The sequence below is a fragment of the Mycena indigotica genome, assembly GCF_014461135.1.
Source record: "Mycena indigotica strain 171206Taipei chromosome Unknown Mind.scaff0007, whole genome shotgun sequence".
Classification (NCBI taxonomy): Eukaryota; Fungi; Basidiomycota; class Agaricomycetes; order Agaricales; family Mycenaceae; genus Mycena; species Mycena indigotica.
In genome coordinates, this window is record NW_023503006.1 from 391,137 (window position 1) to 413,479 (window position 22,343).

Below are 22,343 nucleotides of genomic sequence, written 5' to 3' on the forward strand. Positions count from 1 at the left end.
GCCCCTTCACCACCTCTTTATAGGGGTCCCACTTCTCTTTGATTTGGTTGAGGACGTGTTGCAACTGCCGCTATACAGTTGGGGACAAACAAAGGCAGCAAACTCAATTTAATTGGTATTAAAAGCTGTAAAATGTGACCAATCCTCATTGGGATATAAAGCTGTACATGATATCTTGCACCAAGTACCATAAAAATATTATATCTAGAGCTATTTACTATGCTAACACCTAAATTTGTACTAAGTATTTCTTACTTTAATTAATTTGAATTTGCTTACAAATCAATAAATAGGTTGAGAAAGTTTACTAACTTCAGTTATAATTTATGTAGACAATAGTAGACCAGATATTTAAGAAGGTCCTTGGGCACCTGTGTGCTATTCTGTAATTATCAGTGAGATTTCTTTTTGTAATTAAAAATTCACTTTATTCAACTTGAGGTAATGTTCAAAGCTGGGGTGTAGCCCCAGCCCTATCTAGTAGAATTGAAAGAAATGATCCAGTCTGAGTATACCTGATCAGATCTAGCAAAGCTCATTCCCCCCTGTTGTCAGACATATACAGGCTCATGACATAAGATATGGAAACAAATACCCCTCTTCTCTCTCAAAAGGATGAATCTAATAACTTGATACCCAGTTCCATCAATCCACCTTATACAACTTTCTTCACAACTTGCTTCTCAATGGTGCCACTGGTAAAAAAAAAGTTCAGAGTTCGGCCTGTAAGGAGCGAAATAGAGCAAAACACTTACACATCTGATGGATTAAATGACCAGGCGCGGTTCGGTTCGACTTCCATGCTCGACAGAGACTGGTGAGGACGTTGTATAAGGGGACCTATAAGAACGGGTGCCAAGTCGGCAGATTCCAAGTGAGGCAATTGTCGAAGAGACGAAGCCAATACGCATAATTTGCAAAATGGGAGAAACTGGGAAAGAAAAGGAAATAAGAATATGGCATCGATGAGTCGATACTGGAACTACGCACTCATTCTGGCACAACCGGAAGAGCGGCAACTCGCTGAGGTGGACACATCCCGGGGCCCCGAGCGTCTACTTTGATGCATGAGGCCGTTAACCTCAGCCAACGGTACGATCCACACACCTTGCGCTCGAGCCTGTATCCCAGGCCCAGCCAGTTTGGGCTCAGGGTCGCCGAGGGAAGGAGAGCCTAGAGAGTTGGGACTGCACGTCAAGTATATATGGAGACTCGAGCTCGTCCGGTCACAAGACAGATTGCGAGCGATAGCCTGCCCATCGGATATCGGAGCAAAGAATCTTTTTTTCCACGTACTTGCTTCGTCGCCATGATGCAAGATCTGAAGATGGCAGATGAGGCTGCAGTTGCCGATCATGTGAAGGACGGTAGTTTGGTCAGCGTGAGCCCTTTGTATCGGGAAGAATACTCCTGTTTCGGCGGCCCTACTACTCACGCGCGCCGGCTTCCGAGCCCGACGTCTCCGACAACCACTGGGCGTTCCCGAGCCTGTGTGTGGATGGGGCCTTTTCCGCGCCAGCACGGACTAGTGCAGAGGTAGGGAGAGTGCAAAGGCGGTTGAATCGAACCTTGTGGCGGAAAAGAGCCAAAACTTCGATGCCGGACTTTCCTCGCTATTTGGGGACAAGACCCCGCCCGCCGGCCCGCCTCTCGTCAGCTGCTCAGTCACCGCGTTTGCAGCCAGGGACGGCCAGCAAGGCTGGTCTTTTAAATATGGAGCTAGCGGGCGGCACGAGTACTTGCGTGGAGGCTAATGTCTTTCGCCTTCAAGAGGCTCCGATTTTGTCTTGCTCTGCAGCTGATCCTCCTCCTGGGTCGCGGTGTATTATCTCAGGAATGTACCCAGCCTCCTCCTGGCGCCGTGATCGTCAATCCCAAGTCGACGAGCTCTGGTCCACGCGAATTCTCCTCCGTTGGGGCAGCGGTCAATTCCCTCCCCGCCGACAAAACGCCGCAAGAAGTCTTCATCTTCCCCGGAGTATACGTTGAGCAGGTCAATATATCGCGGCCCGGACCTGTCAAGGTGCGTTTATTTCAATGTTCCTCAGCGCTTGATATAATTGAAGACTTTACCTGCAGCTTGTTGGCTACACCGAAAACGCGTTCGACTTCACCCAAAACACCGTGACCCTCATCCACAATGCATCACTTGCGACCGGTGCAGGAAGCGACGACCTTACTGGGACGCTGCGTGTCCTTTCCGCCAACGTCTCGCTGTACAACCTCGACATCCGAAACAACTTCGGCGTAGCGCTCACAAATGGCCAGGCCATTGCGCTGAGTGCCCAAGCAGATCGACTGGGTGTATATGCGTGTCGGCTGTTCTCCTACCAGGTGCGTTTCAGTTTATGCAACTGAAACACCGATGGAGAACCCACATTCGATAGGACACTCTCTACACCAACGTTGGCAGTCATGTCTTCCTCAAATCCTACATCGAAGTGCGCAATATCTTCCCGTCTGTGTCTCCAAACTCTTACCCTCACAGGGCGCCGTCGACTATATCTTCGGTCGGCGTTCCATTGCCTACTTCCAAGGAAACACCATCGCCAGCCAAGGCGCAGGCTGCATCACCGCCCACGGGCGGCAACTCAACGACACCGGCATCTGTCCGCCTCCCTCCTTTTGCACAAGCAACCACACAGCTCAAGCCTCCCCCACAGATGTCTTCGACGAGAACAAGATAATCGCGGCCCCCGACGCGTTTCCGAATGTGACCGACAACGTCTTCTTAGGGCGTCCTTGGGGGGGGTTCGTCCAGCCTTGCATATATCTCCCATAATCTCAAATTTCCACAGCATGGGCTCGGTAGGTCTTGACGATAACGATATTTTGCCTTCGGCTCAACCATATGCCTCAGCGTCGTCTTCAAAAACACGGACATTGCAGCAGCGGTCTGTCCCGTTTCCATCAATGAAGCTGCTCAATAAGCTCCCCCGCAGATGAACAAAACACTCTGGTCGATATGGAACCCTGGCGACGCACGCACGGACTTCGTCTTCTTCGTGGAATCCAACTCGTTTGGGGATGGGGTCGTCGGCGCAAACAGACCCAACTTCTCGACGGTGTTGACGGAGACGGAGGCACAGCAGTATAACTTGGCAAACACGATTCCAGATTGGAAGGATTGGGTCGACGAAAGATACTTGGAGTAGCTATGTAAAAGTGTCCATTGTCCAGAAAAAATCATTCGTTCGATGAAATTACTGTCCAAAGGGATAAGCTTGAATCAGAAGAAGAAAGATTACTCACGCTGCACACAGTAAGAGTCGTATAACTTCCGGGAGTGGAGGTGCTTGAGCTCGTGTGTCCACCATGTCCACCTCCAGGTACATCGACCGGATCGGTAGTCGTTCCCGCACCAGTCGCACTGCTGCTTCGAGTCGAGGCCACCCAAGTGGTGGGCACAGGTTGTTTAGGGATGGAGACGACAGTCGTCCAGCAACTCGGCGGTGGGAAGCTGCTCTGGAAGAGAGTCAAAGAACAGTATAAGACAAATAATGAAGCTCAAATACCGTGATAGTCAAAGTCTGCTTGTGTGAGACGGTGGAGGTACTGGTACTGTGGGTGGACTTGGTGGAAGAGCTCTGAAGCCACATTACTATGAGTAACATATTGTCATAGTGGGCGGACAACTTGCCTTGGGAGTGACAGTGATTCCATTAGAATCCGTAGTCGTCCCAGCACCAGGAGTCTTAACCACAAAGTATCAATAATGTTTTTTCCTTCCAAACGACGCTGACGCACCGTGCTGGTGACTGGAGTTACTGCAATTCCGTTTGAATCAGTAGTCGTGCCCGCATCTGTTTCTCCAGGGAAGTCGAATGTGATACAAGTCGTCGTTCCAGCATCTGGAGTCGAGGAGCTACTTGTCTAGATAGATAGATTGCATGAGCGAAATGACTCGAATTGAGGCAAAACCATAGACTAACCGTTAACGCGGCTGCATTCACCGCACTAACCGACCACTGGACAGCAACGGCGAGCAGCAAAAGCTTGATGAGCGAGGAACGAGAAGGGGCCATGGCGAATAGAGGTTCCAGGAACCAGAGCTCGAGCAGTCGAGCTTATAATCCTCTTTTGCATCGGCGGCGAAGCAGCTCTGGCCTTTGCCGAAATCTACCACGACGTCAGGCAAGGTAAATAGTCGGTTTATAGACGTTGCGCACCTGTTGATTCCGCCCATTCAGTCGCCCATGCCAAGACTGCGACTGAGCCAAACTTCGCTCGGGAGCTTATGCGTTCCTGAGCAGGCCCCTCCATTCTCACACGCCAAAATGGGTATCATCGACATTGGGATTGACGGCTGACGGATGCGAGCAGCGAGGATCGTGCCCTAGCGAAGATGCAGGAGAAAGCCGGGGCTGGTTGAATAGAGAGGTCGCCTCGACCGTCCCACGGAGGCGACATTCATCCGAAAACATGGGCTTGTACCCCTCGATCCACCGAGGTTTTCTCGTCATTAGCCGGGCACCACATTGCAGGGTCCTCCATCGTACGTTTGCGAGGTACCTAACTGACAGTCTGAAGGACTCATACTGACAGAATCAGCCACACACCTGCAGCTGCTGGCCTCCCGTCCCGTTCAGTGACAGTCTGGTGAGCCAGATATGTAGTCGTGAGCGGCCCGTGGGTAGGGCGCTACCGTCAGGAGGGGAAATGGGGATGCCATGGTAGGAGCAGTAAGATTATAGACGGTCCTTCAAAAGTTTCCGATGCGACGACGACGACGGTCGGGAGTAAAGTAAGTAAACGACCCGAATGAGTAATACGGATTTGTCGCATCAAAGAATCAACAAGCTCACATGTCATTCGGAGCGCCGGTCCGGTCCAAACCACTGAAGGACTTGACTTCATCGTTATTAAGAGCATACCGTATTTATACATACTATGCTATTACCAGAGCAAGTTGAGCATGGGACGAAAACATAATATGCCACCAGTGGCAGAACGGCGATGAACGTAATACTTACGAAGACAAAATGTAGGTAGATATGGTGAGTGATTACCATGGTTTAACGCGACATTCCGGCATCTAATTGTATGGGTACATATAAGTAGGCGAACTTGAAATAAGTAGTGTTGTAGGAAGGAAACGACAAAGAGAAGAGAGAAAATGGCACGGTTGACTTACAAACGCGGATTATACTGCAGATCCTTGAAATGCAGCTGCCATCCCTTTCTCTTCCTCGACAGCCCATCAAACGCGCGGCCAACTCCCAGCAAATCGACATGGGTGATTCCTCTGCGCCGCATCGCCCGCACTTCGTCCGACAGCGGCCCGCCCGGCGGTGCCTGTGTGCGTTGCTGCATCGCCGTGATCAACGTGGCCTGGTCCTCCACCGTCATCTCGTCGATGTCCGGTAGCTCCGTGTTATATGCCTGGTAAATCCCCTCCAAGACGTCCAGCACCCGCAGCCCCTCCGGCCCGGCCCGCTCAAGCTGGATAACGCCGTTGGGCGCGTGTTCCGCAAGTATGAGCATGGTGTTCATGACCATATGGCTCGAAACAGGCATGCGAATGTCGTCGAAGGCGAGTTCGGTAGGCAGGCCGCCAGCCACGCGAATGTCGAGAACACCGTATGATTCGCGCGGGGAACGAGCGATGTCGTATTTTATGCATGGGCTGATGAAGCCTGGGCGGTTGGGCCGCCCCTGTTGCTGTCGCAACGGCCACACCAGCTCAATATGCTCGTCGCGCAGGGGAATCTCCACAGGCCTGCCTCCAAAGATGGAGAACTCGTCGAAGATAGTACCAGTGTACCATTTTCGGGGCGGAACGGCGCTACCACCGCTGTCTGGACGGGGCGGGGCAGCTGAGGCACCTTTTAAACTTATTAAATCTCAGAATGCCCATGAGGAAGGGAGACTTACTGCGCAGCGCCCGGGGTACGTGATTAGGGGACGTCTTCAAAATGGAGTGGATTACCCGCGGCTCATTCGCTCTGGCCGACATACCCGGTGCCCCAGTTGACGGCCCTGCAGTCGCATACCCCCACGCACTGGCAGATCGGAGAGCGGGGTGATATTGAAAATTGCCAGCATTCAGGTTTGACGGACCCGGAGTCGCGTTGCGATGTGAATTCTGACGAATAAGCGCGTTGTCTTGCGAAAAGCCTTGATTCGACGGCCCAGGGGTCGCATTACGCTGGGACATTTGAAGCACAAAGGGGCTCTGTTCCGAAAAGCTTGGGTTGGACGGGTCTGGCGCGCTGTGGTTTGAAGTCTGACGAACAAGGGAGTTTTGTTGAGAAAGACCAGGGTTAAATGAGCCAAACTGGGTCTCGTTGTTCTGAGAAGTCTCCTGAGCACGGTTGTCGGGGTCCGCAAGCAACAAAGGTATGTCCTCAATCGGGAGTGGGTACGGCAGCCTGAGGCCGGCTGCTTCAGTTGAGGTCGCCTGCCAGAGAGGAACATATGGAAAAAAAGTCGGATTTGACGGACCCGGAGTTGCGTTATGGTGAGAATGTTGACGAAGACCGGTGCCGTCTTGCGAAAAGCCTTGGTTTGACGGAGCGCCATGTACAAAAGCGTTGCCTGGCGAAAAGCCTTCGCGTGACGGACCTGCTAATGGCCCGTTCACAGCGAGATGCGAATTTTGGGGGTGAAACGCTTGTAGGGTTGACGGGCCGGGGACTGCATTGTCGTTTGAAGTCTGCGGAACAAGGGAGTTTCCTTGCCAAACGCCTGCATTGAAGAGGCCAGGGGCCGCGCTCTGGTCATGGCGTTCATCAGCAGCGAGGTTGTCTCCAAGCGAAGAGCGTCCAAGTTGGTATGACAAACCAGCAAGAGGGGCCGGCGTCGGGCTGCGCAGCGCCGTTGGAGAAAAAGGCTCTAATTCGTCATCCTCGCTGTCAGAATCGTCGTAGATCCGGTGGCTCCGGCGGCCGGTAATGTGACTATCTGGCTGGTACTCCAACAAGTTGCGGTATTCCATGTCCAGCGCGCGCGGGAGCGGCGAGCCAGGGATAGCGATAGGTGTCTGTTCCCTCGCGGGCGATGGCGGGCGCGGAGTGGGCTGATTTCGGGGCGGAGGGAGTAGTGGACGTCGGGGTGGAGGCTGAAGAATGCCTGGAGGGGACTGGATTGGAAGATGGCTACCCCATTCAGTGGGTCCGTGGGCAGGACTGAATTGGGGCGGGCTTGCAACAGAGGCTTGCAGGTCTATGACGCGTCATTCAAGGTGAGAAACGAGGAAACACAGGGTAGTAACTCACGCGCGGCAGTCACGTCCAGCAATACTCGTGATGGCTGAGGCATCCGGAGCTCCGGGAGAGGGTGAAAGCTTGCCAGCGCCTGGATATCGCTGAACACAGGCGAGTAATATTCGCTCGGACTCGGGGTGTAGAATGCAGCCGGATTGGTCCAATGCTGCGCGGCTTGACCCCACGACGATGGCGGAGATCTGAAGAATTGACGGGCTCCGGGGGGCGAAGGGGTCACAAGGGGGAGCGCCACATTCGCTGTTCGTGGGGCAGGTGGCCTCGGAGGGCTGGTTGTCATCGTAGGCATTGCAGTGGATGCGCAGTAGAATGAGAGGTTGTGGACGGGCTGTTGAGCCGGCCTTTAAGCATTAGGCGCCAGCAGATGACAGTCATTGGAAGACAAGCGAGAAGCGGTGCCATACATCGTGATCCCGTTCCCACGCATCTTCTGTGTGGCGCGAATGCCTCAGAACGGGGAAAATGCAAGGGCGGCAGACAAAAACGAGGCGGAGGCTTGCCTGCCAAAGTGCCAGTGGCTTGGTCATTACGTTGATTGACATTCAAATTTTGTGTGGCGCGATTTCCTAAAATAGAAGTGCAAGAAAAGAAAAATCAGAACACCACAGGCTGGGGCCGCTCAGCGCATATCACTTGAATCCATGCAGTGATAACATATACAGATAATCATATAATGATCATTTTTGAGTCACAGTAATAATACAATATGTGTTGAATTTGTATCATAATCCTTATTTAAGTTTATTGAAAATAAGACCAATAATAACATGGTATGAAAGGGGTATTGACAAGGAATTGCAAGGTTGTGAATACAAAAAATACTGAGAAATGTTGAGCAAGGATCTATGAGGATAAGCATGGGTTACCTACAGGTACAATACTGTAGCATTTTGATCAAGTGTATTACATAGCTAAAAGAACTCCTCAGGATTTTTTTTTTTTTGCTAAAATCAAAATTGAATTTTTGAGCCTTTTGGGGCACAAAAAATACAGAAATCAGCAGTACTCAATTTGAATAGCATGTTGCATGTCATATTACACTATTAGGAATTGGAGGGAGCAAATTTAAACCACAGGGTTGATAGTGAGAGGAGTCAGAAAAGAAACTGTTGATTCAATCAGTAATAATGACAAGTATGTATAGAAAGGAACCGGGACCATTATATGGTATATGCAATTAAACCTATAATTTCCCAATTAGGTAAATTTCAGTGCCCACCTGTAAATATCAGAATTCAGAAATTACTATTTTGGGACATTATTTGCTGAAATTGGCCTAATATGTGACAAAACAATTGTAGTATACTGTACAATTTTGATTAATTGTCCATGTTATACATTACACCCTGGCGCGGATGCCTGTGGCCGCCATTACGTGTTCAAGTCCAATTTGCCATCGAATCTGATATGGATCATATAAGTGAGTATTGACTATATAAGTGAATATCTTTAGCACAAATAGAGGTATAAAAAATTTCCCTTTTTTGGCACATTGATTTTAGGTGTATAATCGATCAAAACGGGCACCGTTTATTCCTGAACTCCTGCAGTGCTGCCTCCCTGTCCCTTGCAATCAGGGTGCTGTGAGGGGAAAGTGTTTTGAAACACATGTGAGTTTTAACTTTTGAAATCCCTTGAAGGTTGTCCCAGTTTCAAAACTGGCACATGGTTTGCCAGGATGCCCAGCCGCTGCCATTGGCCACTGTTGCTATTGCCTGGCTGGCCAACCATGACTGGAATGGCAAGTTTCATAGATTGATCTGTATGATTTCTCTGTGTGTTCCAAAATGTGGCTTATCAACGGGCCGAGTCTTATTCATGACACTATGGCATGCTGAACACAAGCTAACAATTCCACAATTTTTCCCTATAAAAAGTTAACTGGAAAAAATTTCTTAAAGTTTTCAATAATTTTTTTCTGAGTCAAAATTTGAACTTTTTTCAGCTGGAACAACATCATATATAGGGAAAGAAACTAGGATAATTTTTTTTTGATTCTTTACAGGTAGCTTTTGCCAAGAAAAAGTAAAGAAAAAAAGATCAAGGTGTTTTTTAACATTTTTACAAGTGAAATGTTTCAAATTTTTGATCCATAAAAATTGTTGCACACATAATCAGTTTTTTTCCTTCTTTTTTACAGGCAAAAACAAGCAGAGAAACTTTTAATTTTTCTCCTTGATGTCCAGGGGTGGAGCCGTAGTGGAAGTGACCATCAGATTCTTGCACCTTTTGAGTCCCCAAGCCCCCGAGCCAAGCTTAACAACTGCAATGAGTTCCCGGGATTTTTCATTCACTTTTACTTTCATTTCTACACAAACTCTTTCACTCTTTTCCCTCTGGAATTCAGATTTGATATCTTGATATAAACATTTATGTCTGTCAAATGAGATTCACTTTTTATAGTGTGTATTAATAAAGCTGTTAACCTAGTCCTATTTTTCTACTTTCATTTGTCCCAATAAATCCTGCTTTAACAACCACTTTTTGGCAGGTGCTGGTGTTTGCTCACATGTAGTTGCCAAGAAAATAGATTAAAGGTCAACACATTGAGCTTGCTCTGGGCCCCTTCCCACCTCTAAGTGTGTTAGATCTCCCTTGATTCCCAACCTGTTACGTAGTTGCCCCCTAAACATCTTTTATCTGCTCCAAAAGAGGATATTAGTAGGCCTAGTAAACCCTAACAGCTTGGTGTACCTACTACATAGTATGTACGTATCATAGCCAGATAAGTTCACGCATACCCGGCTTGTAACAGAAAATCGTTTTAAATTTAACTCTACTCAGAAGTCCCAGTTAGCGTTACAATGAGAGCTATAAATGTGGTATATATATACTCCAGTCAATAGCAAAGTAATCCTTGGGTGATAGCGTGCGAAGGGCCGCAAACGGCAGGCCCAACAGGATCAGACGCGTCAGGACATATATCACTGCGATAAATGGCATGAAGACCAACGTCGTCGCCTTTTCCAAGTCGACACCGCGCATAGAGTCCATGAGAAACACCCCGATGGCCAATACCGGTGCGCCCGTGAGGATGACCGCCGCTATGCGCCACATTTCGCGTTCAAAGTAGGTGAGGAAAGCCGCGTTCCACGCGCCGCAGTGGATGGCCCCGAATAAGCAAGCAATGAAGAGCTGTCCCATGAGGGAGATTGCCTCGAGGTCGATCATAGAGTCACCCCATGATGCGTACCAGAAAGTGGGGACAGAGAATGCCTTGGTGGGGCTGTAGCTCGTCTTCGGGTATGGCAAGCCGACAAGACGGTAGAAGCGCAGGGTAAGCGGGACAGCAACGGGTGGGCGGCCGAGCTCATCGACGCCATCGAAATCTGGTTGTGGGCCAACAGATATGACAATGGGCTCTTTCACATCCAGCGGCTTGTCCCACCACAAGATCCACGTGAAGATATTCACCGCCGAAAACGCCAGTGTCGCAACCTCCAGCTGGGTGAGGGGAAGCCGCTGTCCGAGACGGGCAAGAGACTGCACAACGAACCAGAGGCCCTGGCTGAACGCCACGGCTTTGGTGAATACGTCTCCTTTGCTTTTGTCAGCGATCACGGCGCGGGGGATGGTCTGGATCGCGGCAAGGGTGGCGGGCGGGAAGTCGCGCAGGGGCATGTCTTCCAGGTCGTAGAATCCATAAGAGCCCACAATTTGGCGTAGAGTCACAAGCGGGTGGCCGTTGCGGTCGACAAAGCCGCCCATGCAGATGAAGAAGGCATGCGTCTTTGAGATGAAAAGCTCTACATATCAATGAAACGCGTCCCGCTGCCGCATCAGGGAAAGTGCTTACTGCGAGAGAAATGGTGGGCGATGATACGCTGTCGGAGCGCGAATCCCGCAATAAGCTCTGGCGCAAGCAGCCCCACCAACATCAGCTTCAGACGGGCACGCAAAGCTAGTGTTCCGTCCAGCAATGTCGGCTCCGCTCGCGTAGACCGCGGAGGAAGATTTGGGTGGACGGATACCCATACACAGGCAAAGACAGTAAGGACACATCCAGAGACAATGTCGTAGAGGGTTCGGCAGTCGTGGATGTTGTCGCAGACGCCAGTTATGTCCGGAGAGTTTCTTGTTGTGAGGGTTGTGACTGCCCAGAGCAAGAACATTGGCAAAGCAAATGGTGGCGTTGATGCAGACAGCTTTATAGGGTCTACGCGGACGCTGTTAAATTTAGCGCGTCGGCCACGTCCAATGACGTCAGAACAATGGTCCAGAATATGTCGCGCAGTGGCAGTTCAGCCCCTCCCGAAGACACAGACATACCGACCCTGAAAATAGACGTCAAAAACCCATAGTATTTACACCCAAGCAACAGAGGTGTACCCAATGTGCTTACTCTTAGAAGCAATGGCATGCGTTGAGGACGAGGAAGACTCCTCGCCAATCTCAGTTGCTATGAGGCGAAAAGATAAATGCTGCCATTTGATTGATGCGCGCCTAATACCGCCTATTCCTCCTAAGTGCCTTCCGGCTATCCTGCTTTTCAAAGACCTCTCTACGTAGTGTCCCTGCGGTGACTTTCATTCTCTCTCAGTCATGTGTCGCATGGTTATATTCGAAGGTAGGTGCCAGGCACCTACCTTCATCGAAATCGTCGTGGGTGAAGGATTTTGGATGAGCGGCCAAAGGAAGGCTCTACAGCCTGAAAAGATCATCAAAATGCGGTTATGTAGAACAGCAGGAACACACGTTCACTAGTTCCTCGGAATCATTCTTCCTACTTCGTTCACCGGCCAGCCTTCCATCGTGCTTCCCAAGACGGTCGATACGGCGAGGGCGAAAGGAAGTGAAAAGGTGTCGGTAAAGGAAGCGAGTGAGGAGTTCAGGAGATGGAGTAGGAGCAGCAGCTATCAAGCAGACGACATCCTGCGATGAAATCCACTTGAGCGGGAAAACGAAGACTTTGAAGGAAACGCACCGTCATTGCCCAATCAAAACATCTTCATTGGGTAGACCTCCAGCACCTTTCCTGTCGCATGTTTCCAGGGGGAACGTGTCACCGGGAAAGAAAGCTGAAGGGATCCATTCTGCGTGTAGTACTTTTGGAGGAGAGCGCGAAGGATTCGAGGGAGAAGAACAACCTGGTCGAAACAGAGGCTTGTCTGAAAAAGTTGAGTAAATACAAGGAGAGCTAAGCAGCAGAAGAAACACCTTTCCGAGCGTCTTTTAGCCAGTTCTTCCAAGACCTCTCTCTCTCGACTTCGGCTACCAGGGAGCCCAGTCGGGAGTCATGATATTGCACAGTGCTTCCCGGACAAGACAGACCGCGCAGCGGGGGAAAGAGGAGGAAGGAGAAAGGAGGTGCGAGAAGAAGGTCTGGAAGGCGGAGCGGGTGAGCGCGGGGGGATGAAGCACATGTGGCTGCCGAGTAGAGAGCAGCTATTTAGAATGTCGTTTAGCGAGGAATACGAAGACTCTCAAAACAAACGCACCATGCTCGGCCAAGTTTCGTGCTCCACGCCTTTCCCATCCACACGCAGAACTATCTTCGTCGCAGGTTTCCAAGAGCATTGTAAGCTTGCCGGTCGCCGACATCCAGGGCTGGTAAAAGCCGATAAAGTGTGTCCCAGCAGCGAAGAAGCTTGAAAGAAGCCGCTGTATCAGACATTGAGGCAACTTTTCGAGGAAAAGAGCTTACCATCGGCCCGCTTCTGCTGTTTCTCTCCCAACGGCCAAATACGGGTTGGAGAACGGCTATCGAGCATTGTGGTAGTGGTGAGCCCCACAGTTGCGCCATGGAGAGCCGAAAGGTATTGACTGCCTATCCAGAGGAAGAGGTCGTTGGGATGTATGTGACCGACGTGACCGACGTGACATCAAATTATCAACAAACCTCATTCGAGAACCTTGGAGTCCAGATGTACTAGCTCAACTGAGCTGAAGTGGTCTACAGACTTGCTTCCGCCTTGCTCAAACTCCCCTCCCCAGCATTTGGCTTAGCTCGGGTAGACTAACTGGGACAGGTGCGGATCGCGCCTGTGCTTCGCGGTTATGCTACAAGTAGCAGCATTGCTAATTGTCTCCAGTGGATGAAAGGTAGACATCTGCCACTGTATATGGCACACCGCAATACTGATATCACCATACCAGCGACTATAAGCGCCCAGCGCATCAAGCCCATTAATTCAAGCGTCCGCGTCATGGACGGGCGCTGTGATAATGCTCTCACTGGCGGAAGCTTTCGGAGAAGCAGAACCTCAACGCCGTGGAGCAACGGAGCACAGGGGCACCCTTGCGCTCCGAAAAGAAACTCAGTGCGTAGCATTTAAGCATATCTCTCCAACAACTCAGTGAATGACAGGAACGTGCCGGACACCCGCTCGTGTTGCTTGACCATATTTCATCCGCACTGCCTCTCGCGTTGACACACGGATATTCCTGCCTGCGAGTTTTCCCGTCTGTGCGCTCAGGATTTCGCTTCCATTGCATGCTTCAAGCGAGCTAAACAATCGTCGTAAGCTCAAGGGCTTCTCCAGCCACCGGCAACATCGGAAGTAAGCAAATCTGCATCTGTCCTGTGGGATACTGACGGGACACACAACAGCATAGGTGATTGTCAAAACCGACCAGTTTCATGTTTTTATTCAATAGTGAGTCACAGGTCGTCAGTGACACTGCAAGTCAAATCTGCGCACAGCTCGAATATCCGGGGTCAACGGGGGTCCGCGCTGTTTGCCAGCGCGCCTTAGTGGGAGCGTGAAGGGCATGCCGTCTTGCCCGCCACGGTGACGAAGTCAAAGTCAGCTCATCTGCCCTTTGACTTAGCTCTTTCATTAGTACTCCCAAGACGTTTCCGGCGGCTCTTCTGGCTTTCGCCCACCCTTCTCGTATAAGAGTCGAGGTGTACGAGCGTTTGCGCCCCTCCGTCTTCCTCTCCACCCTCGTCTCTCTATGCGGACTTTCGCCGAATCCACTAAGGAGGTGCCCGCCTGGCAGATGCATCAGCATCGTCCCAGTGCAACCCCGACAGAAGACATTCGCCCTTCATTGGACGGCATAACCGCCCTCAGTCACACAGCGACAATAACGACCACCGCATGCTCTACGGCGGATCTCACCCGGGCCTCACCACCGCTTCCGGAGGGCTGCACCTCCTCCTACCTCGCTGTATTCGGGGCGTTTTTCGCGCTGTTCGGGACGTTTGGCCAGATGAATGCGTTCGGGACGTTTCAAGCGTGGTACGCGCAGCATCAACTCAGTCATTTGGACGCCTCGACGATAGCGTGGATTGGCTCGCTGCAGCTCTGGGTGTTCTTTTTCTCGGTGTGTGGCTTTGCTTCAGCGAGGTTACCATTCGGCTGACGAGATCTTTTCATGGCGCGCAGGGCGGACTCGTTGGGAAAATCTTCGATGTATACGGACCACGATGGTTAATGGCTTCCGGAACGATCCTCTACGTATTCAGCATCATGATGACCAGTCTCTCCACACGATATTACCAGTATTTATTAGCTCAAGGGCTATTATTCGGGCTCGGAGTCGGCATGCTGTGAGTCATCATTCCGTTTCCTTCATCTCCGACCTCTGACATGTGCAGTTTCTACCCGGCATTATCGAGTGTCGCCACTTATTTCAGCCGGTATCGCGCGACTGCGCTAGGCGTCGCTGCGTCGGGCTCGAGTTTCGGTTTGTCCTGTTATAGTAGCCCTTTCTATAGGCACTAAGTATCTTCCAGGCGGTGTCATGTACCCGATCATGCTTCAAAGACTATTTGAACGATACGGCTTCGCGTGGGGAGTGCGGATATCCGGGCTTGTCAGCGGCGTTTTGTGCTGCATTGCCCTAATGACAGTGACGCGCTACACGCCACCGACAACCAAACAGTTCCCCGTGGACGGCCTTCCGTACCGCAGAGGGGCGGGCACCGTCATGTCAAGTTTTCGCGACGCGAGATTCCTCCTCCTCGCAGCTGGGGCCGCCCTTGTCGCGCTGGGCCTATTCATCCCATTCATCTTCATCGTCGACTATGCCCACTCCATTCAGTCCATTCCAGCCCACACAGACTTCCTCGTCCTCGCCATCCTGAACGCGGGCGGGGTCATCGGCCGGGTCGCGCCCGCGTGTCTCTCCGACGTGATCGGGCGCTTCAACATTCTTGGACCCGCCGCATTTCTCTGTGGACTTCTATGTCTCGTGATGTGGCTCTTCGCCGGCTCGTCGCTCGCGCTTCTCCTCGTATTCGCTGCGTCCTACGGCTTCGCAAGCGGGACGTTCATCTCGCTGATTACGCCCTGTGTTGCCCAGATCTCCGACATGCGACAAATTGGCTGTCGCATCGGGCTGCTCTACAGCGCGATTTCTGTCCCGTGAGTTCATTTTTGGGGGGGTCATTAATATTTTATCTCTGCTGACTTTGTTAATCAGCGCTGTAGTCGGGCCGCCCATTGCCGGGTTGCTTCTCCATGCCGATGGGGGCACATATAAGGGCATGATCCTCTTCGCGGGCCTGACGGTCATCTGCGGCTCATTCTTACTGCTGGCTGCGCGGTGGCGGATCAACCCGCGGCTATGGGCGCGTGTGTAGTATGAACCGCTCATGGAAGTACACGAAAGCTAGCGCTTGGGGCGAAGCTCTAGCTTGCGCCTCCGGCAGGCCCGGCGCCGCGGTCTGGACGGCTGCTTGCGAATTTTCGAATCTTACGTGGTGAAACGTTTAACGCCGGGGTGCAGAGAAAGTAAGCACCGTTTGAAGGAAAACAAATCTGTTAACATTAATGTACTTATATGAGCATGACGCGCAAATATACTTATCTCGGATGTCTCGTGATCGTATTTGATCGGATGACCCCGTCTTGCCTCGCCCACTCATCGTGGGATATAACAGGCTTTCGACTTGGGTGGTGGGAGGCGAGCTGTTTCCAATGCATAAGACGGCGTTTCATTTCCACTGCAACATTCTTTCGTGGTCCGTGCTGCTCGGTCGACAGCATTGAGTTTTTGAATAGTACTCCGGGAGTTGGGACTCGGACTCCACTGGCGACTAACTTGAAGCAATCATGGAGTGCTGATTTGTCAGCGCCACGCCTCCTCTGCAAGGTTCGCTGCGTACTGCTTCTGGGCCGGACTCTACGAACCTTATGACCTTCGCGGGTCCTTCCTTTGTCTCCCTGGCAGACACGCGCTGTTCTGTGGGTCCGCCTCGAGGCCATATCGATCTGAGGTATCTATCTCGGAGACATTCTGCTGGCACGGGTGTGTTTTCAGGATCAGATAACAGGTCAACAAGCTCCGATTTCGTTCGCACCACTCGTTTCCCGAGAGCTCAGCCCTCAACGCCACTGTGTCATCAGGAGAGTGTCCCCTGGAGCCAAGACACCTTCTCTGCGCCGGATTCCCGGAGCAGACGTGTCTTTTTAGAGCTCGTCGCCGGTCCGTAGGCCGGCGCCATGTCCTTCTATCAGCGTTCCGGGGTCATTGGTGTATTTCAGGGCTGCCTCGAGGCGTCCTTGAAGTCCCTCCAGCTCCCCGCCGTCCCGCCCATCGACCGTGAGGCGGTAACCCCTTCCGGACATTCGCCATATACGGCGCGGAGCCCCGGGTTTCTCTGCGTGTTCAAGTTCCCGCGGCCGGGTCGATGCGATGCGACGGATAACCAGTGTTGGACGTTTGGGCGCTTGTGCTGCACGTCGCCCGCGAAAGGTGTAGAGGTGCGTCACTTGCCAGTGCTTCGTCTGCTTTCTAGATTCCAGCCACCCGCCGGCGTTTTGCGCCCTGCCGAGAGCGTCAACGGACCGGTGAGAGCAGCAGTGCGGTGCAGCCGGCGCCTGGCGCACGATATACTTTCGCAGCGAAGGATGCGAAGCTTGTTTGTGTAGTCATCGACGCCCACAAATAGTTTTTTCATTATCCAGACTTGCCGCAGAAGTTTTCACGTGGGAACGGCGGGATCACGAAACGAGAGAATGCGACCCGGTGCAGCGGACCGCGTGGGCCACGCCTCCTTCTCTTTCTCTGCCCTTGACCACATTTTGCCGGCCTGTGGGGTCGATCGGGCGACAGCGGACGCGTGGCCATCCAGCTGCCAATCGTGTCACACGTCACAATCTTTTTCCCTCACTTTTGTCCACATCCGCCGCAAGGTCAAAACGCCGCATCTGAGTATGACGGCCGTTTTGGGCGCTTGACCCTCTTGTCTCCTCCCTCCATCTTCCCTTCTCTCTCCCCCGCAACGCTCCCCCGCCCCGTATATCGTCGCATGGTGTGGTGCTTTGGCTTCGGCAACAACCACTGGAGGAAACACAAGATGGCTGCTACCACCCCGCGAAGAGCGCATCCGCCCGCCCCATTCATGCAGAGCGTTGCGCTCCCCGTGACGACGCCGTCCCCTGCGGGCTACCGCGAGCAATATCGGTCCCCGCAACCGTCGTGGGGCCAGGCTATGGCCCAGCAGTGGCCGAATGTGTCGATGTACGCTCCCCCGCCCGCGCCCCAGTGGGTCGGGCCCTCCCCATATGTTCCTCTAGGCCATGGCCACCCGCATGCTTCGAATGTGTTTGCCCACCGAGCCCCGGTTACGAGTCAAGCGCCGCCACCCGTAAACCGCGCCACAAGGCCGCCCACACGGCCGTCCACACGGCCCCAGAACCATCTTCCCGAATTGCGAATGCCCCAACCGTCGCGAGGGGCATTGGATACGACTGCTGCTCGTGAGCTGCCTTGTTTCCTTGTGTCTTCCAACGTCGAGCTCATCGTGTTTTAGGCCTGCAAGCCTCCGTGGCGTCCCCTGTACCTGCTCCTCCCGCGCCACACACCCATGGAAGACAGCCCACTCCCAATATGCTCCCGCCATCCAGCTCCCGTCATCGACACACACGGTCGCACAGTCGTGGCGGCCCACCTGGACATGGCTACCCCGCGCAGCCGATTCCGATGCAACCACCGCCCAACGGAATGATGCCGCCACCTCCGGGACACCCACATCTCGGTCCCCAGCCTCCTCCCAACCCAGCACCAGCTCTAGCACCGGCACCCGCAGCGGCAGCGGCACCGCCGTCCAGGTCAGAAACCGGGACACCGATGGCAAGGCCCCTTCCCATGTCGCGCGAGACTCAAATGGAATACAGAAACGTGTTGGAAGACATTTTTTCTGGTCGCTCGCCGTTGCGGCCGAGCAGCCGGAGCTCTTCGGTCGCGGATGAGCCCGAGCCGCCCCCGCGCCCTCTCCGCCGCAACACGACTCCGGCAACGGCCCGAAATAACCCCGCGGCTCAAGCTCCCCGCAACGCAACTCCTGGGCCGTCGAATCAGGCCGCTGGGCAGAACGGCTCCGCACCCCAGGCTGGACAGCCGCAGATCAGTCCGCTACGCGGAATCGTACGCGGGCGCGAGAGGACGCCGGAGGAGAGACAGGCCCTGTACACCGACGGTCCGGTGTCCATTTTGCGGGGCTCGACGAATCACAGACAGCGGGTGCCAAGTGGTAGGTGGTGCTTTTTTGGCGCGATTCTTCCACGATTGACCTCGTTGAATAGGCGGAACTTGTGAGTTGTACCGGTGCGCGGTAGTCGATTACTGACGAGCTTTACTCTAGCCGGCAGCATCACAGGGCGGATCACTGGCACCATATACCACCCCCCCGAAGAGCTTCCCTTGGCACCTGAGCATATTGAGCTGGACTGGCGCTTGAAGCAGCAGCAGGGCCGCCCGGGGCACCGCGAGTACACCAGCCCGTGCATAGCCTACGACCTTTCTCGCGATCCGCGCGATCCGCGTAATGTTCTCGACATCCGCCGGCCGCGTGACGTCTCCCTCATCGGGCACCACGACATCCGATCGCCTGCGTCGGTCCACACGGTCCTCAACACGATGACCATCCGCGCCAAACACATTCACAACGGCGGCATTCGCGTGGAAAGGGCGGGGACCGGGGGGCTGCGTGTGCTCGACGTCTTGAAGGGCATCTACGACGCCTATAATGTCCCCCTCGACATCGAAGAGCTGTATGAAGAGGACCGGGAGGCGTTGATCAGAGAGCTGCGGCGGCGCCTCCCGCGCTCGGCGCTGTCGGACGATGCGCTCGTGGCCCAGCACAGCCAGGGTCTGCGCCGTTTTGATTTGCTCGGGCGCGAGCGCGCGTTCGATGGGCTGTGGCGGAACAGCCAGATGAACTGGGATTTGCATTTCAAGGAGCTATAACCTGGCGTTCTTGTAGCTCTGTGCGTCTTGTTTTCTTTTCTTTTTCTTGTTGTCCACTCGCATTTGTACCTGTACATCGCTTCTCCCCACTGCCATCGCCCTTGTACTATACCTCCATCGTCTTGTTTTCCGTTGTCGTACATGCTGTCTCGTTGTTATCTGGTCTTTTTGGCTTGTAGTCTACGTTGTATGTATCTTGAATCCACTGCTGTGCTGCTGTGTGCTTGCTTCCAAGCGTCGAGGGGCGATGAGGTATGAGCGCAAGGCGCAAGGTGCAAGAAGTCCGCACAGCCTTGAGAGGAAGTTGCCGGATCGGGACGGAAAGGTGTTGATCTTCTCTAACTACTATTTTGCGACCCAATTTACTCCTCCCCGAGGTGCCCATATGCTGTCTCCATGGCTCTTGGCTAACTTTGCACAACTGTGATGTTGGCTATGTTATAGATTTCTGCACTGCCTGATGCCACCTCGATGGTTTACCGTGTTAGCAGATGCCAGAGCTATGTTACAGGCACTGAGGCAGAAATTCAGAATTGGGTGATAAAGTATGGAATTCATTGAACTTCCTCATTGAAAACATGTGATAACCTCTTGTCAAGACTCAAGAATCTATTTTGTATCAAGAGGGGACTATCTATGTTTAATGGGGCACAGAACGTCTGCATCTCGGGTGGATACTTTGTTGTCAACAATTCCACTGGAGTAGGCACTGGCACTTCCAGTCTTGGTAGTATGTCTCCAGCACTTGTTTCTGTTCAAATTTCCAACAGGTAATGCTATCACAGCAGATTCAAGTTTGAATGATACAGAAGACGAAATATTGTGGCATTCGAAATTTTTTCGCATGTCACACCATTTTGCTTGAAAACTCTCCCAAAAAGGCAATTTTTGACAGTTCCGGGCGCCTCCGGCGCCAAGAACTTCCTAATTGGGAAATAATTCGAATTGATATTTTCGTATTAGATGTCACACTACTTTTGGCATTCGAATTGAACAAAATTTGACAGTAGTACCAGCATGCTCCAACATTTGTCTATCAAATTGGCCATTTTATCTTATGCACACATAGTCCACAAGGAAACATTAGAGCTGAACAAACAGCTTGTCATCCGAGTCCAGAACGAGTGGGCTTTGTATGCTGCAACACATTATACACATATGGTTATTGTTCATGTATTCACAGGCACGGGTCTCAAGGCAAGAGGAGTTACTGTTAGTAAAGTAAGATCCTATCTACATATGAGTTCTAATGGGCAAACAGAGACACCAAGTCAATTCACTTATTTCCAATCTGATGTGGTAAGTTTTTATTCTGTCATGCTCCTTTTGCAAGTTCAATGAAATCACACATTGGGGGATTTATCAATAGGCATCCTAATTGGATAAAGATATTTGGCTCCTCTGGTTCTAGTACAAGGCAGCTATATTTGGTATATCAAGGCAGTATGTTCCCTCTCTGCCAAATATAACTATAATTATATGTAATTGAGATTTTGCATATTAGATATTCAGGCCTCCATGGAAAGCAAAGTTGCTTCCCTCTTGTGTGATGACATTATATTATGTCTTACAGTAACTTTAGAAATGGCATGTACTCCAAACTATATTACAGGAATCTGAACAATTACTGATTTGTTTCATATATTCAGATCCATGGCATAATTGTGAGTGATTGTGTATGCAAACTCTTAACAAATCTTATTCTACTCTTAGAGTGGAATCATCTACATATTGCAGCAAATTGAGCAATGGTCTGCCAGTATTCTATTGGTCACTGTAGATGTATGTCTATTGGATAGAAAAAAGGTGTCAATTGATATTTTTGCATGACATTGATGTTTTGATTGATGTCTCTGGCCATATCAAACTTTTGCTATGCTGGACAGATATAAACTAAAGATGCTCTCATGCATTAACACCTAAAAATTCAATTATTATCATCAAGATTCTAGTGGGTCGTGTGAGTAAAAATCCAAATCCTTTAGTTATGGCAAAATTTTTGATATTGTCATTCCTAGGCCCTTAGGAATGCCCATCAGCTACTATATCGTAAGGGCTTTGTCATTTATCTCATTTTAATAAAGAAATAATAATGATAAAAGAAGACACCATCAAGCCTGAAGATGTTTACAAATTCTTCCCTAATAACTTCATGGGTCGTTGTAAATATCATGCTAAGCCTAAGTTTGATTGGTCTATAGAATATACTCATAGACCTCACAACCAATTCTACCAGCGGATAATAACCTGGCAATCTGAAGCATATGAGAAGCCATCTATTGATTCTCTGCAGCATATCTCAAGAAAAATTGAAGCTTTCCTATTGTTGCTAAAGGGGCCCTCCTCAAAGATAATGCTGCAATTTACATATGATGAAGCTACTTGCTGGCATAGATGTGCAGGATAGAAATGCAATATGATTCTAGTATTTATGCCAGTAAGACTTATGTGACAATGTACAGATCCCCAGATCCAGGCCAGGTATGCACTGTTTGTAGAGAGCTAGTGCAAGCATGCGGGCCCAATTGGGCCTGCACCCTCCCATCGCCCCCGTACCAGTGGAACCCGGAGTTTGAGGCCAGAGAGCAAGCAGGAAGTGACTAGGATAAGGAGTGAACATAAGAGACAAGAGCCTGGGCTGTCCAGCCCAACCAAGGGCTCAGGTCAATGAGGCAAGCTAGCCTGGAGCATTGGAAGTCGTCTAGATGCCCCTTTCCTGGGGTATGGTCGCAGCAACCCCGCTCTAGGGGACCAGGCCGGAGTAGGGTTCAAAGAAAGAGACTTCAATGCTAAACCTAAGGTACAGGAGTAATACTCTAGTCTTTATATACTGTGGGCGCTAGGGGCCGATCGGGCCCGCTGAGGGTCGATCAGAATGGAGCAGGGACTGTCTCTGGTCGTTCCTGGTCGCTTCGCTAGGAGCCCAGGGACCATTCTTCTGGAAAGGAACCATGCCAAAGTCGACACTAAGGAGTGTTT

The 22,343-nt window shown here is 51.5% G+C and overlaps 7 protein-coding genes across 7 annotated transcripts; 3 read left to right on the forward strand and 4 right to left on the reverse strand.

The window, feature by feature from the left end:
• Window positions 1–1,596: 1,596 nt before the first annotated feature.
• Window positions 1,597–3,155, forward strand: MIND_00803900 (Pectinesterase; the record flags this gene model as incomplete). Its single annotated transcript, XM_037364718.1, has 8 exons — window positions 1,597–1,755; window positions 1,799–2,023; window positions 2,080–2,334; window positions 2,388–2,441; window positions 2,489–2,738; window positions 2,799–2,808; window positions 2,861–2,894; window positions 2,943–3,155. The coding sequence occupies 8 exons, from the start codon at window positions 1,597–1,599 to the stop codon at window positions 3,153–3,155; spliced, it is 1,200 nt and encodes a 399-aa protein (XP_037217960.1).
• A 48-nt stretch (window positions 3,156–3,203) lies between these two features.
• On the reverse strand, window positions 3,204–4,025 carry MIND_00804000 (uncharacterized protein; the record flags this gene model as incomplete). The annotated part of the gene is made up of 5 exons (XM_037364719.1): window positions 3,204–3,465; window positions 3,516–3,587; window positions 3,637–3,694; window positions 3,748–3,873; window positions 3,933–4,025. The coding sequence occupies 5 exons, from the start codon at window positions 4,023–4,025 to the stop codon at window positions 3,416–3,418; spliced, it is 399 nt and encodes a 132-aa protein (XP_037217961.1). The 3' UTR covers window positions 3,204–3,415.
• Window positions 4,026–5,130: 1,105 nt separating this feature from the next.
• Window positions 5,131–7,512, reverse strand: MIND_00804100 (uncharacterized protein; the record flags this gene model as incomplete). Its single annotated transcript, XM_037364720.1, has 3 exons — window positions 5,131–5,825; window positions 5,875–7,164; window positions 7,218–7,512. 3 exons carry the CDS (start codon window positions 7,510–7,512, stop codon window positions 5,131–5,133), a joined length of 2,280 nt encoding a protein of 759 aa, XP_037217962.1.
• Window positions 7,513–10,034: 2,522 nt separating this feature from the next.
• Window positions 10,035–11,329, reverse strand: MIND_00804200 (uncharacterized protein; the record flags this gene model as incomplete). Its single annotated transcript, XM_037364721.1, has 2 exons — window positions 11,020–11,329; window positions 10,035–10,969 (listed from the first exon to the last, which is right to left on the reverse strand). Exons 1-2 carry the CDS (start codon window positions 11,099–11,101, stop codon window positions 10,035–10,037), a joined length of 1,017 nt encoding a protein of 338 aa, XP_037217963.1. The 5' UTR covers window positions 11,102–11,329.
• Window positions 11,330–12,360: 1,031 nt separating this feature from the next.
• On the reverse strand, window positions 12,361–13,018 carry MIND_00804300 (uncharacterized protein; the record flags this gene model as incomplete). Its single annotated transcript, XM_037364722.1, has 3 exons — window positions 12,868–13,018; window positions 12,662–12,824; window positions 12,361–12,608 (listed from the first exon to the last, which is right to left on the reverse strand). The coding sequence occupies exons 1-3, from the start codon at window positions 12,964–12,966 to the stop codon at window positions 12,361–12,363; spliced, it is 510 nt and encodes a 169-aa protein (XP_037217964.1). The 5' UTR covers window positions 12,967–13,018.
• A 1,102-nt stretch (window positions 13,019–14,120) lies between these two features.
• Window positions 14,121–15,753, forward strand: MIND_00804400 (Monocarboxylate permease-like protein; the record flags this gene model as incomplete). The annotated part of the gene is made up of 5 exons (XM_037364723.1): window positions 14,121–14,492; window positions 14,555–14,718; window positions 14,767–14,855; window positions 14,905–15,535; window positions 15,594–15,753. 5 exons carry the CDS (start codon window positions 14,121–14,123, stop codon window positions 15,751–15,753), a joined length of 1,416 nt encoding a protein of 471 aa, XP_037217965.1.
• Window positions 15,754–17,286: 1,533 nt separating this feature from the next.
• On the forward strand, window positions 17,287–19,364 carry MIND_00804500 (uncharacterized protein; the record flags this gene model as incomplete). The annotated part of the gene is made up of 5 exons (XM_037364724.1): window positions 17,287–17,875; window positions 17,929–18,226; window positions 18,293–18,648; window positions 18,701–18,709; window positions 18,760–19,364. Exons 1-5 carry the CDS (start codon window positions 17,425–17,427, stop codon window positions 19,362–19,364), a joined length of 1,719 nt encoding a protein of 572 aa, XP_037217966.1. The 5' UTR covers window positions 17,287–17,424.
• Between the last annotated feature and the right edge of the window lie 2,979 nt (window positions 19,365–22,343).